Genomic DNA, 14,242 nt, shown 5'->3' on the forward strand with positions numbered 1-14,242 from the left:
TAACTCTGGTGGTGACATATTTTGATACAATACAAGACAGAGAGATAGAAAAATGGGAGGAAAGAAAAAAAGAAGAAAAAATACAGGGAAACTTGTTTAAATGTTAGACCCATAGAATTCCTTGGTTAGACCTATGCAAGGAATTTACCCAATGGAAACCGTACGGTGCTCTTATTGGCTAACCAACCAGCGGCCTCGATGAGAAAAATATCCGCCATTGAGACGTTGGCTGGGAATCGCGTTACTATAGTAAACAAGCGCTGATCGGCCGTTCATGAAATCTAAGAAAATAACTTCCTGATCGCTCGTTTAACTCAAAATTATTCAAAACGATGTCTCTAAAATGATATAAATGTGACTTCTTAAGGTTTTCTTCACGGTCAAAACCACACAACATTCTATTAATGATTACGTCCGAGGCAAAAGGAATATTGACAGGTCGACCGAGAGTTGAACTCGTGAGACGACAAACATCAATGCGAAGTGTAGCGAGAGTCAAGCTATTGTTTGTCTTGTCCTGTTCTATATAGAGAAAGGGATAAATAGTATAGCTTCGTGTGTGAGTGGTTGCGTGTCATAGTCATGCTTTTAAATTGTTTCTGTTGTTTATGTGTGTAGTGATGACTCTCTCACACTCAATTTCAATGCCGAAAGAGGAATTCCCGCACACAAGAAAGGGGAATTAGGGTGGTATTTGGCATACATATTGTATAGTATCTAGTTCTAAATAGATAACTGATTAGAATTATATTATGATATATAAACACAATGCCAAATACAATTCCGAAGTTTCCTTATTTCAAATGAAGTAAAGCTCCAAAACCTAATGGTAGTGATTATAGTACTGGTGTTAGTGAGGTGATGTGGTGTTGGTGGTGGTTGTAGTTGTAGTAGTAATAGTGATGATGATGTGGTGGTGGTGATGATTGTAGTTGTAGTAGTAGTGGTAGTGATGATGATGTGGTGGTGGTTGTAGTTGTAGTAGTAGTGGTAATGGTAATGATATGGTGGTGGTGGTGGTTGTAGTAGTAGTGGTCGTGATGATGATGTGGTGGTGGTGTTTGTAGTAGTAGTGGTAATGATGCGGCTATGTGGTCTAGTAGTATGACACTCGCTTTCGGATCGGAAGGTCCTGGGCTCGAGCCTCGCGCTCGGCGCATAGTTGAGTCCTTGGAAAAGGCTCTTTACTCACATTCTCTCACCGTACTCAGGTGTAAAATGAGTACCTGGCCGTTAACAGAGTTGTCTTTGTCCGAAAAATTGTAATATCGCCTAACAGGCGTCATGTCCCGTCCTACATGTTAAATGTTGACCAGGGACCCCTTGTAAAGCGCTTTGAGCACATTTAGTAGATATTGCACTATATAAAGCTCAATTTAAAAAAAAAATAATATTTCAATGATGATGATATGGTGGTGGTGGTTGCAGTAGTAGTAGTGGTAGTGATGATGATGTGGTTGTGGTGGTTGTAGTAGTAGTTGTAATGGTGATGATATGGTGGTAGTGGTGGTTGCAGTAGTAGTGGTAGTGATGACGATGTGGTTGTGGTGGTTGTAGTAGTAGTGGTAATGGTAATGATATGGTGGTAGTGGTGGTTGTAGTAGTAGTGGTAATGGTAATGATATGGTGGTGGTTGTAGTAGTAGTGGTCGTGATGACGATGTGGTTGTGGTGGTTGTAGTAGTAGTGGTAGTGATGATTATGTGCTGGTGGTGGTGCAGTAGTGGTAGTGATAATGATGTGGTGCTGGTGGTTGTGGTAGTAGTGGTAGTGATGCTATTGTGGTGGTGGTGGTTGTAGTAGTTGAGGTAGTGATGATGTGGTGGTGGTTGTAGTAGTAGTGGTGGTGGTTGTGGTAGTAGTGGTAATGATGATGATATGGTGGTGGTTGCAGTAGTAGTGGTAGTGATGACGATGTGGTTGTGGTGATTGTAGTAGTAGTGGTAGTGATGATGATGTGCTGGTGGTGGTGTAGTAGTAGTGGTAGTGATAATGATGTGGGGCTGGTGGTTGTAGTAGTAGTGTTAGTGATGATATTGTGGTGGTGGTTGTAGTAGTAGATGATGTGGTGGTTCGAAAACAAATTACAGGTTATTATAATACATGATTACACACATTCTCTAACTTCATTTTTTGACAGCTTCATTGTGCCATAAATATACGCAACAGTTCTGAAACATTTTATTGTGGATTTTGATATTGTTTGTTGTTTTTCTTGTGTCGTTATGTTGACATAGAGACCGAATGAATGGTACTGACTCATGGCGTACTAATGGCGTACATTATTATTATTATAGTAGGGCTATGTACTGACTACATTCTCAGCCAACAATAAAATGGCGCTGCAGGGTTGCCAGTTTGGCATTTTAAATGCCAGATTCCAAAAATCTGGCATTTTTGAAAACCGTTTGGCATTAGAAAAATCATTTGGCATTTGGCATTTTCATTTGGCATTTTCTTTTCTTGTGTATTATACTTCAAATGACACCTTTTCTCAACCGTGGTGTAGTGGTTTAGCACTCCACTTAGTAGTCAGTAGGTAAAAAATTACCTCAACAGGAAATTTAGTATAATTCAAAAAAAAAAAAAAAGAAAAGAAAAGAAAACACGCAAGCCACCAGGATATGATAGTAAATTGTTTATCAAAAGTGAGTAGTTTTCTTAGTCTTAGTGGGGATGGGAGTCAACAGACTTTGGCATTTTTTGGAGTGTTTTGGCATTTTTTGAGTCTTCCACTGGCATTTTGTTGAAAAATAATCTGGCAACCCTGTGGCGCTGAATGCTTTCATTGGTGGACACTTTTTAGGCTTCGTACGTATTCTCATTCGTTTAATTCTATGGACCTATGTCACACCAAATAATACAACGAAATTCGATTTTACTGATTACGGTCTCGTCGCTCTTCTTTTGAAAAAATTAATTTGTAAGAAATGATACATGATGATACCATATTGCACTAACTTCAACTTGAAATGAGAAAAAAAAGCTAACTTCAACTTGAAATCTGAACAGAATATAATGTACCTACTAAAAAGCAAACATTATACACCAGATACAGTAGATGAAGATGGTAATTTGCTTGCATCCTATTTTCCAAACGCCAAATACTGTATTTTTATATAGTATGATGCACATAATTTTTAAATGGCAAGATCATTTTAAATTTATCAGGCAATCTTGTCGACCAACAACAGAAACCCAAATTGAAACTGGAAAATAAAGAACTTTTTCTAGTTATCTTTGTTCAAAATGATGGTAATTTACTTTTCTGCTTTCAGTGAGGCATTCCTGTACTCATGCATATATTTACAACAAGCATATAGTTCACCGTGTTTGTTGTTGATTGATCTTAGTTAGATTTCCCGTCACAATTAGGCAGTGCAGCAGCAGTGGCAGTCAAAAATTGTGACCCAACTCGCCCATAGGACTAATAGGAATAGGAAAGTTGTGACTGGAAATTGCCGTTCGCCTTTTGGGGGGGTTCAATTAAAGATGTATAACTTCGTTATAAAGAAGAATATCGCAGATATTTTGGTATCATTGTCATTATGTTCGTCTTTCATTATCTTTCAATTTCCTCTAGAAAAAAATTCAAATTGGATTGAGCTCAATGAAACTGAAACCTATTATAAAGTGCTTTCAATACGATTCTACTGATATCAAATTTGTGAAAATCAGATAAGCAGAAGAAAAGTTATGTTAATTTAAAGTCTGAAAAATGGTCTTCTATTTGCCTTTGTTATTTACTGACGGACTTTGTGACCTGAAAATTGTTGCATTTCTGGTAGTGGTAGTAACCACCATTTGGATTTCAAAACTGGCCTAAAATGGCCGCTAAGATTTGAGTAAGGATTTTGCTGGAACGAATTTGATGGATGCGGTATACAGCTTTGCCCTGAATTTAATTTTATAAAAAAGTTAAGATGTTAAATAAATGTGCCATCATAAAATTTTGATTTACCAAGTTCTAATTTTTTAAGTATCCAAAGCTAAATTATACCCTATTTTATCCATAATCAAAAGTTATACTAAATTGTCATTGATTTTAAAATGAACTATACCAAACGATAGAGTAATTACTCCTGAAGAAAATAAGACAAATCATTAAAATCCATCCATAAACAAAAAAATATATGGAATTTTTTCTGAGACCCATCACTCAAAAGTCAAAAAAATCGGGTCACAGCCACTAGGCTATTTATCGACTCCCTGCTGGAGGGCCAAATGGACGTTTACCAAAGTACCTACTTTTACTTTTACTTTTAAATGGTGCCAATTAAGTCACAATAACAGGCAATGGAGTTTTTTGTTTTGTCTACACATGCGTTCTAACCTCACCTTTCTTTCCTCTTTTCTTTCTCCTCATGCATGATGTAACGATTTGAGGGTGGGATGTGTCGCAGCACGGTGTTGATGTGTTGTAATTAGTCTTATCAGTTGCTGGTCTTAACAATTTCAGTGTAGCGTTGTCATACACATACCTTGGCATTGTTGGGTGAGTCGTGTTCCCTCATCCGTGTCGGCAAGAGGTAACGATGGCAGGTTCTTTGGCCGTTGTGATTGTGGGAAGTTGCCCCATTAAAATAAGTCCAAAGGAAAGTATGGCACTTGATGATTACATTGTTACGTTAATTTTAACAAACACAATTATATCCACGAAAAAGATGAAATTAACCAAGAGCATTGCATTGAAAAACAAGTCCTCGGCATAGGAACAGCGCTGACTGATGAAATGGTGCCAAGTAACGAACAATCCATCAAAAATTTCAGGAGTTATATGAAGTTTAAATTTGGCAGTTTTCAAATGCGTTTATTTTTTTATTTACAGCGTGTTTTTAAAATAAAGACACTTATTTTTAGAATAACATCCAAACTTTATCCATGCCAAATTTCAGGGCGCTATATCTATGCACAGACACTTTTAACTCTGCGTGAAATGCCATGTTTTCATTATCTTCTCATCATGGCTGCCCGATGATATCGATATTCAGATCGATATCTGTTAATTTAGTTATTTATTATTTTAAATTTAGTCCATAATAATTTCAGTACTATTATTATTTTGAATACATACTTTCCAACTTTTTTAATGGGCATTTTATAGTTTTTATTTAAAAAGTTCGTATATTTCTTTTCTATGTAAAATCAGATATTAATAATATCAATATTTAAAAAATGCCAATTGCTTTAATTTTATTTCATTTTGTCATCAAGTTTCTTTCCCATATGTTTAGATATATTTGTTATCATTTGTATTCACATTCTAAAGGTCTTAATAATTATGCTAAGAAGTTCTATTAGCTATAAACAATAAATCTTGACAACCCACACATTGAGAGAGAAGGGGGGGGGGTTGATAAAATTATATTGTCAGTCCAAATGCTGTAATAGTAATAGCAATAAAACCAAAGTGGTTTAGCAGAATTTTTAAAAGCCAGAACTTTCCTTCCAATTGAAATAGACAAACTGCCTTTGTGTGAATCCTTTTCAATTTATTTTAACTTTTTCATTCTGCCATTTTATTTATGCAATTAAATTGCCAGAGGTAAAAATAAACTCATTATTAAACCCAAGATTATCTTTCATTTAAATTCTGTCTCAAACCCTTCTTTATTCTATGTATTAAATTGAAGAGGGGAATTATTTGCAATTGTTTCAGTGAGATATTGGGGATAAATCCAAAGTGATATAACAAATTATGTTTCTTATGTCTAGCCGATTTTTTAATTATGTAACATTTGCGTCATATTATGTGTTATTTTTAAATTTGTATCTTCCTCTTTATTAATGTAAATTCATTGTCCTCGATAAGACGGACATTTTGGTATACAATCTGTTAATAAGATCTCCATATTGACTGTTTTAACCATTTAAAAAAAATATACGGCACATTTATTTCGGTCACAACTTTCCAATGGTAATTTTGGGGTAAAAATCAATCTGAAATTTCAGACTTTGAACTACAATACTACATTTCTAATCAAGATAGAAACAGAATTCAAACTGTTTTGTAATCAGTGTTGCCAGCTCTTTCAACATTGGTTTCAAGTGTGTGAGTTACATTTAGAATTTTGTTAAAACTCCCGGGTGAGAATTAGGTGTGGTGAGAGTGGCGTGGGTTTGTGAGTAGAGAGTCCCTAGGGTGTTATCGAAGAGATAAGGCTAGGTCAGTTGGGAACTTTCTAGAAAATAATGGAAGATAAAAGACATACTAGAAATGTAATAGTGGTAGTGATAAGTAGTAGTAGCAGTAGTAAGTGGTAGAGTAGAAAGTTGTGGAACAGTTTGTTTTTTTTGTGTTTTTTTTTTGGGGGGGGGGGAGTCCCTGGTGGGTGGTTGGGATGGGCAAGGTATTTGTGCGGCAGAACTTCGCGAAGAAAAAAACAGTCGGGTAATGATGCTGGAGGAAAGTTGAGTAGATAGATGGATATCAATATGTCTTTACTTTAAACGGAAATCTGAGAAATCGTTTTGCAAAGCCTACTTATATTTATAACTCTTCATTTCTTCATAATGTATTCAACTTCTATGGTAATCCATTACAATGTATTAGTATCAGAATAAGAATTATATTTCAAATGAAACTTAAACCGTAAATTAAAAAATAAATTTCTTCTTTGAGGAATGTTCTTCACTATTTTATTTCTGATGAAAATCATAAAAAGTTGCCAGACTGTTCTCCAATATAAATCCAGTCTAGCTCACCACAGCATTGGAGAAAGTAAAAGAATGAAAAAAAGAAAAGAGTACCACCCCATCCATTGCTGAGGATAGAATTGATAAAACTCATTTTCTCCTTCATCCTTTTTTAATGTTCATATTTAAGCACCATCCCTTTTGGACAGTGTCTCAAACCATTCATACAATCTCCACATTGATTCCACAGAGACAAGTACCCTTCGTCAAAAACTGAACCCAACTTCAGTATGAATCTTGATTATCTCCTGATCTCAGAGTCACAGGTTGATTGGTATGATGGTAAGTCCATAGATTTACTGAAGGAGAGTGATATTTCTGACATTCACTGAAAACATAAATATTTATCATTACTTCAAATCATTGATTGATTAGGTTAACTACCAAGTTATCATTTATTTATAAACTAAGAGTTCAGAAAGGTATTGAAAAATATTTTTTTTAATAACAACAAAAAATTTCATACTTTCCTGATCATAAGGGTCTTTACCACATTTTCAATATCATGATATCAGTTAATGTGAGGAGAAAATGATTAAAGATTATATTTAAAAATGGAGGGACTGATAGAAATACAAAGTTGATAGCGGCATCCGTAAGATAGCTGCTGACATGTAAATCTGTAAATAAAATGCATTCAGATGATTTCTTCCGTTTTCTCCACAGGATACATCAAAGAAACCTCTACGAAAGCAGATTTCTCTAACTCCATATCCAAGTTTATTGCAGAGATGGGAGACTCAGATCTTGATGACAGTACTTTAGAAGGTAGGAAAATATACATATTTTTATTTATTGTGACTGAGAAAAAAAATTGAAATGAGAAAGTGAAGAAAATATATGAATAAAATCAAAGAACACATTGCTTACTTCTATAAATTTGTTTCATGCCATTCTTATGAGTTATGGCAAATACTGAATGGAACATGATATGTGGTACTACTGTTTTCCACTGATCTTGTCAATGATTGCTCACTTAATGGCGTCGTGAAACAAACTTGTAAACGTAAATACAATTTTTTTATTTTTTTTATTTAAATTGTATTCACCCCTTTAAATTTATGTTTTAAACTGGGCACTCTTCATTTATGGTTCACTATTGATATATATATACATACATACATACACTCCAGCAAGGAAATCTGAAACAAGTCGGGACTGGGCCTATTTCGAGATTACTGTGTTAAATTTGGTTTATCTTAATCTATTTTGACTCACTGAGATTTTTTAGATTTCAGTTATTTTTTAAAGTGATGCATTCAATTTTTTTAATTCAGCAAGTTTTTGTTAATGTATGTTTGCACAACCAGTGTTGTTGATATGATATCTAAATCTCAGTTGTTGGTTTTTTAAATACCCCTTTCACAGGTAACCATCATTTGGATATGACCAATATTCAACGGGTGAATATTTCCTCAGCAGGTTACAAATCCCAATTTTTTCCCGGATCACCCTCTTTGATCATGGAGGACTCAACCCCTGAGGGTAACAACATAAAGATTGTTGATTATGATATGTCTCTGCTATTTAAGAGAGAGAGAGAGTGTGTGTTTGTGTGTGTGTGTGTGTGTGTGTGTGTGTGTATCGTCTATCTGAAGAAAATATTATTTAAAAAATCAATAGTAAAAAGTTAATAAATGGAAAGGCTTTGAAATGAAATAATCCAAAAAATAACTTACAGTGGAACCTCCCGATAACGACATGCCACGGGTCCAAGTTTTTATGTCGTTATCCGGAGGTGTCGTTATTTAGAGGTTTCCAAGATGGCGGACAAAGTGGGCGTGGTAAGGCCCGCGGGACCAGTTTTTATTAACATTGACAAAACAAACAAAACATTGTAGTGGATTCCTCTTCTTGTGCGTGTGTCTGGATGAGACTTAGGTGATCTGAACTGAGTACACTGATAGTGTGCTCCTGGAATCTACATCTGTTCCCTATTTAAACAATTCCCCTTTGTCTTACTTTTTCTTATGTCATTTCAATTGTAAATCTAGAATGTTTTTTACTATCCAATTTTCTTCCTTTTTACTGGCGCTGATATGACATAGATGTGTCACAAGCGCCGTAAAACCCTTTAAAACAAACAAAAACAGGTACTTCGGATGCTGCGAGTTAGATAAAATTCCTCCTCCTCCCACAAAAACACTACTACTACTACTATTACTACTACTACTACTACTACTACTACTACTACTACTACTACTACTACTACTACTACTACTTCTATCACCACATAATATCACATTTTCCAAGATTTTGTGTTTACTTGCTTACACTTACATGATACCTTGGTTTTTATTAATGCATATCAGCCAAGATTCGTCAAAAAAAGCTGCGTTCTCATTGGTTTCAAAAGCTGCGTTCTCATTGGTTCAAGCGGGAATCGTTTTTATAAACTTTGAGTACTCATACTCAGTATTTTTAGTATCAGATATCTACGAAAACTGCCGAAAATCGCCAAAATTAGGTCGTTATTCGGAGGTTTTATCAAAAAGTGCGTCGTTATTTGGAGGGTTTTTTAATGATCTTAAATAGAAAAAAAATCGGGACCACGGGTCAATGTCGTTATCAGGAGGTTGTCGCTATTCGGAGGTGTCGTAATCGGGAGGTTCCACTGTAGTTAGTTTACCATTTCTATTTTCACTAAATATATAAATAAGTAGAATTCATTCATCCATATGAGAATTGAATTTACAAACATGAAATGCAAAAATGAATAGGTATTATTGTAAAATAGTATTGGAATTGTATCATAAATCTATTAAACAATGTGTGGAAAAAAAATCAATTTTAAATCAATAATATGTCACACAAACCTCCTCCTCCTCTCCCTTGACTTGAAGTGGTATTATGTAGGGATTTGTAAAACGAAGCAAATCAATTTTAAAGTAAAATGGTCAAAATTATGGAATATGAGCATTTGGCAGTTTCAGAAAGTTTCTTTCTTGAAACATATTGATTTAACATATATGTTGTGCAAATGTTGCAAAAATCACAAGTTTTAAAAAGCAACTCATTAAGACATTCAAAACAACCAATAAGTTTTCACTTGTGACATATATTTTCCATTGCTCACTAAAACTCACTCACTTTTTCAAACAATGCATATCAGATATCAGTGTAAAGGGTTTAACTTTTTTTTTTAATTGGAAGTTCAAGAGGTTGCAATATGTGTCATTGCACGACATAACCAGTCGGAATGTGAAAATTTTGGATTTGCACTTTCTTGCATTTTCTGAAAGAATATGCTCACCAGAGCATTTTAATCTTTATTTGAAGTAAATCAGGTGATTTTTCATGAAGTTATCAGATATATGGGAAAAGTATCCAGCAACTTTTCTCAAATTTCATACTTTTTCATCTTGACTAGCTGTAAAAAATATTTAGAAGTCAAATGAGGTTTCGATATTTCCCGAAGATGTACAAAAAGGGTTAATTTAATCATTTATGACAAGAACTCATTTTGAATAAAAAATTGACCTTCTAACTAAACTTGGCAATATCTCGGTTCACACCTTTTACCATCCAACTGATTATGTCATTCACTGTAACATAAACTCAAGATTATCTATCTGTAACCATTAGCTTTTATGTTAATATTGGGTTATGCTGTGGTCACATGGTGTCACTGAAGGTAGCTTGTCCGAAAAAAATATAGCTTACTCGATAGGTAGTAAGTTGTGAAAACCAATCATTGTTTTGGGTTGGGAAACAAACAATCCCCCCCCCCCCCCCCACCACCACCACCACTTGCTGCCTAAAAAACAAAGAGGAACAACCAAAGAAACAAACACAAGTGTATTAATGTAATACATTTTATACACCTACATACTCTTGTTTTCATTGTCATGTAAGCCATACAAGCCATTACCATTACCAAGGGATTAAAGAAGATTGGGAAAACCACCCATACCAACAATTATATTGTCAAATGTACAATCAATATGAGACAAAATAGACGAGATAAGCACACTGTGCTCGTGACTATAAGTACGCCAGTATTTTATGCTTTACAGAGACTTGGCTATCAGAATATGATACAGACAAAAGTATATGTTAGACCATTTTACAAGTTATAGACGTGTCAGAGACTGTTCTATATTTGGGAAGCAAAAAGGTGGGGGAGTGTGTTTGTTTATCAACAATTGGTGCAACAAAAACAACTGCACATAGTGAACTCAATTTGTAATAAAGACATTGCAATACTTGCTTTTTTTTCCCCGAGCCCCCATTACCTACCAAGTATTACTTGACATTCCACCCAACACAAACACAAACATTGCATTCACATATCTGAAAAAATACACAGATGTCCCGACTGACAATTTTGCCTGTGTGTGTGTGTGTGTGAGAGAGAGAGAGAGAGAGAGAGAGAGAGAGAGAGAGAGAGAGAGAGAGAGAGAGAGAGAGAGAGAATGTCTTGGTAGATAGTTGGCCTTGTAATTGATTTAGCAATGCAGTGGAACCAAACATGAATTGCCATTTATGAACAATAAAGATCATATTATTATTATAGAAAAATACCAACCACTAATTATCCATCTTTATATTTTACAGATTCATTTTTATCAGCCAGGAAGATCACGTCTCCATCAACTAAAACAATAACACCAGAAACTGCTACGGATAAAGTCTCTTCCAAGAAAACTAGACATAGTCACTCAAATTTTGTTCAATTTCATTCACCATCTCTATTCTCAGATTCAGAGAGTGAAGTAGTCAACTCTTCTAGACAAGAGATAGATCTTCCACAATTTGTCTTGGACTGCCCAAAGAAGCCGATATTAAAGCCCTTTGGAAGAAAAAATGATGAAAATAGAAATATCATGATCTTTGAGGAGAGCTCATCCCTTTCTCCTTCTCCCTTATTGCTTGTATCAACAGATAATGAAACAAACATGAACACTATATTGAGTCTATCTCAAGATAAAGGCAGCCCTAGCGGTGATAGAGTTTTAGACACTAAGAAGAGTAAATTAAAGCTAAATAAAGGAAAAAACTCACCCATCAAACAGGAGTGTGAAAGGAATAAAATGGGAAAGTGTTCAATCAAATTAGAAAATATTGTAACACAGAATTCAACGCCACTAAGAAAACAAATACCCAGCGGTAATGACTTACTTCAATATGATTTCTCTCCTTTAGATCAGAAAGCCCAGAAAAAGTTTGATATTATCGATAAGTGTCTACTTTCATCATTAGCACCAGTTTTGCACGCAACTGATTCAAAGAAAATTAGTTTATGTGACATTATGAAAAATGTCTCAAAATTTCCCCAACTATCAAAGAGAAATCTTTTTCCTGATAATCACAATTCATCTAGTAACTCTACTTGTAATATTCCACAACACGATGAAAATATTTCCTCCAAAGACTGTGAAAATAATTTCTACACAGTTCTCGCTCCTTCAGAAAAAGATAAAAAAATATCAACGTGTTATAACATTGGTTCTAGGAAAAAATATGTTTGCATTAAAGTGACTTCATTAGAATGTGAAAATATTCAAGAAATCAGACAAGCAAAGAATTTGGTGAATAATTATTTTTCTCTAGAAACTGCTTTAATTAAGCCTGGTTTGTCTGACAATGGTGTTCAGAATAGAAAGCGTGGTAAAAGGAAAACAAAAGTTAACAATACTGACAACAGTCATAGTTCCTTGTCATTTACTGAACCTGAGATCAACCAGCTGAATCGCAATTCACATTCTGTGTTGCAGACTAGACCCAACACTCGTCAAGCTACCAAGCTAAAGTCCAAAAATCGTCATCATAAAAAAAGCAAAATTAATGTTCAAAATGATCCCATCTCTGCAGCTGCAATCCAGATACTATCAACTGGGACAGACTCCATTAACCATCAAAATATGCTTACAAATATCGACACTCGTCAGTCCAATAAAGTTAAAGATAAATCTGGTCATCCTGTAAACAAACAAAATTCCCACACCATTTCTCATTCAATTGCCAAAATTCAACCAGATACATCGCTTGAAAAGAGAGTTCCCCTCATTTCTTCACCTCAAGAGTGCTCACAAGTTACCAATATTCATTCTATTCAAAGGAGCACATCTGACAGTAAATCTCCACAATTAAACACCCATCAGTGCCTTGGATCAAATAAACAAAGGATAACTCATGACCAGTCCATGAAACAGTTGACTGAATCTCAACCCATTGAGAGCCAAGGTTTTGTGCCTTGTCTGTTATCACCAGATATTTCTACAGAAAGTATAGATTATACAGATCCTGTGAAACCGAACAGTACTCTTCTAAACTGTACTGAGCCTTTCACACCAACTTTAAGTGATTCATTTTGATTTCGAGAGTTTTGAATGTATAATTTAGTCTACAATGTACTATATATATATATATATATATATATATATATATATATATATATATATATATATATATATATATATATATATATATATATATATATATATATATATATATATATATATATATATACTGTGGTTTAACTTCATGTAAAAAATGCAAATTTTTAATTATATATTATTATGTTATATCAATATATTGTTATTTTTTATTTAAGCATTTTCAACCATCATACACCCTTTTAGTGTACTTAAACACTTTAATCTGTTTATTGATCCAGAATTTCATATATGGAGTTCAATATGATATTACCTGGCTTGGTCATATTAGATTTATATAAGGATTTTGGAAGTGAATACTATTTATATAGTCTATAGACATAGTGCAACCCCTGGATATCAAAATCGCCCGGGACATGAAAATGATGTTCTTATCCAGGGATGTCGTTATTCTGGGGTTTTCAAGACGGTGGAAAAGGGGGTGTGGTGAGACCCCCATGGACCAGTGCTGAAGAGAAGACTCGTCTCAACAACATTATTATCCTATTTACACAGGGTATTCCAGTTACGCTTTTTCTCTCTAATCTGTATTGTCATTGTTTTCATTGTAAACAGTGCTCGAATGCCTTTTAACAAACCTAAGAATGAATCAAGAAAATCAAGTGCCAATATGATAATACTGCACAAGAACGCAGATGCACAAATCTCGTTTTGATTTTACTTAAAATCATACAGCTTCCCCCACATCCTACCATGATATCCCGCATGCTGTGTTGTATGGCATGGTGGTGTGTGTTTTGTTTTTCTAAGTGAGTAACTCGGGAGTGAATGAAATTCATTATTATGCCAACAAAAACCTATGAATCTACAAGACCAGGATGCGCAAATGTTGAGGTCATATAGAACGAACGAAATTGATGTCATTCAGCTCTTTGTTTTTTGTATTTTTGCCAGCCATTTTAATGAGTAGTTTCCCACTATATTGTATCAATCAGATTATAAACGTTTATGGTTACCCATAGTTTTGTGCGTTTGTTCCGGCTGACGGATGTTATGAGTATTTTAACTAAGTGCATAGCATCAATACTTGTACAGTACGCTACATCACAGTTTCTGTCTCTTGTCTTAGGGACCGTTCTTTAATTATCAGCTTTTTTCAGCTGATTTTTTACCCCCTCCCCCCTGTCAGCCTATAGTCAGCTTTCTCTT

General features: G+C 34.6%; 1 protein-coding gene across 1 annotated transcript; it reads left to right on the top strand.

The window, feature by feature from the left end:
• Nucleotides 1–3,170: 3,170 nt before the first annotated feature.
• Nucleotides 3,171–13,040, top strand: LOC144977148 (uncharacterized). Its single transcript, XM_078922009.1, has 5 exons — nucleotides 3,171–3,254; nucleotides 6,886–6,977; nucleotides 7,362–7,463; nucleotides 8,064–8,180; nucleotides 11,253–13,040. Exons 2-5 carry the CDS (start codon nucleotides 6,926–6,928, stop codon nucleotides 13,010–13,012), a joined length of 2,031 nt encoding a protein of 676 aa, XP_078778135.1. The 5' UTR covers nucleotides 3,171–3,254; nucleotides 6,886–6,925; the 3' UTR covers nucleotides 13,013–13,040.
• The last annotated feature ends 1,202 nt before the right edge of the window (nucleotides 13,041–14,242 follow it).

This window comes from Berghia stephanieae, chromosome 7, assembly GCF_034508935.2.
Source record: "Berghia stephanieae isolate SIO BIC M18660-M18661 chromosome 7, UCSD_Bste_1.3, whole genome shotgun sequence".
NCBI classification, from domain to species: Eukaryota; Metazoa; Mollusca; class Gastropoda; order Nudibranchia; family Aeolidiidae; genus Berghia; species Berghia stephanieae.

What these genes read in the sequence shown, in the direction of transcription:
- LOC144977148 (XM_078922009.1), top strand. Translation starts at nt 6,926, where the DNA reads ATGAATCTTGATTATCTCCTGATCTCAGAGTCACAGGTTGATTGGTAT. An exon ending in ACAGGTTGATTGGTATGATG is followed by an intron (nt 6,978 to 7,361) that starts GTAAGTCCATAG and finishes TTTTCTCCACAG; the next exon opens with GATACATCAAAGAAACCTCT. An exon ending in GGAGGACTCAACCCCTGAGG is followed by an intron (nt 8,181 to 11,252) that starts GTAACAACATAA and finishes TATATTTTACAG; the next exon opens with ATTCATTTTTATCAGCCAGG.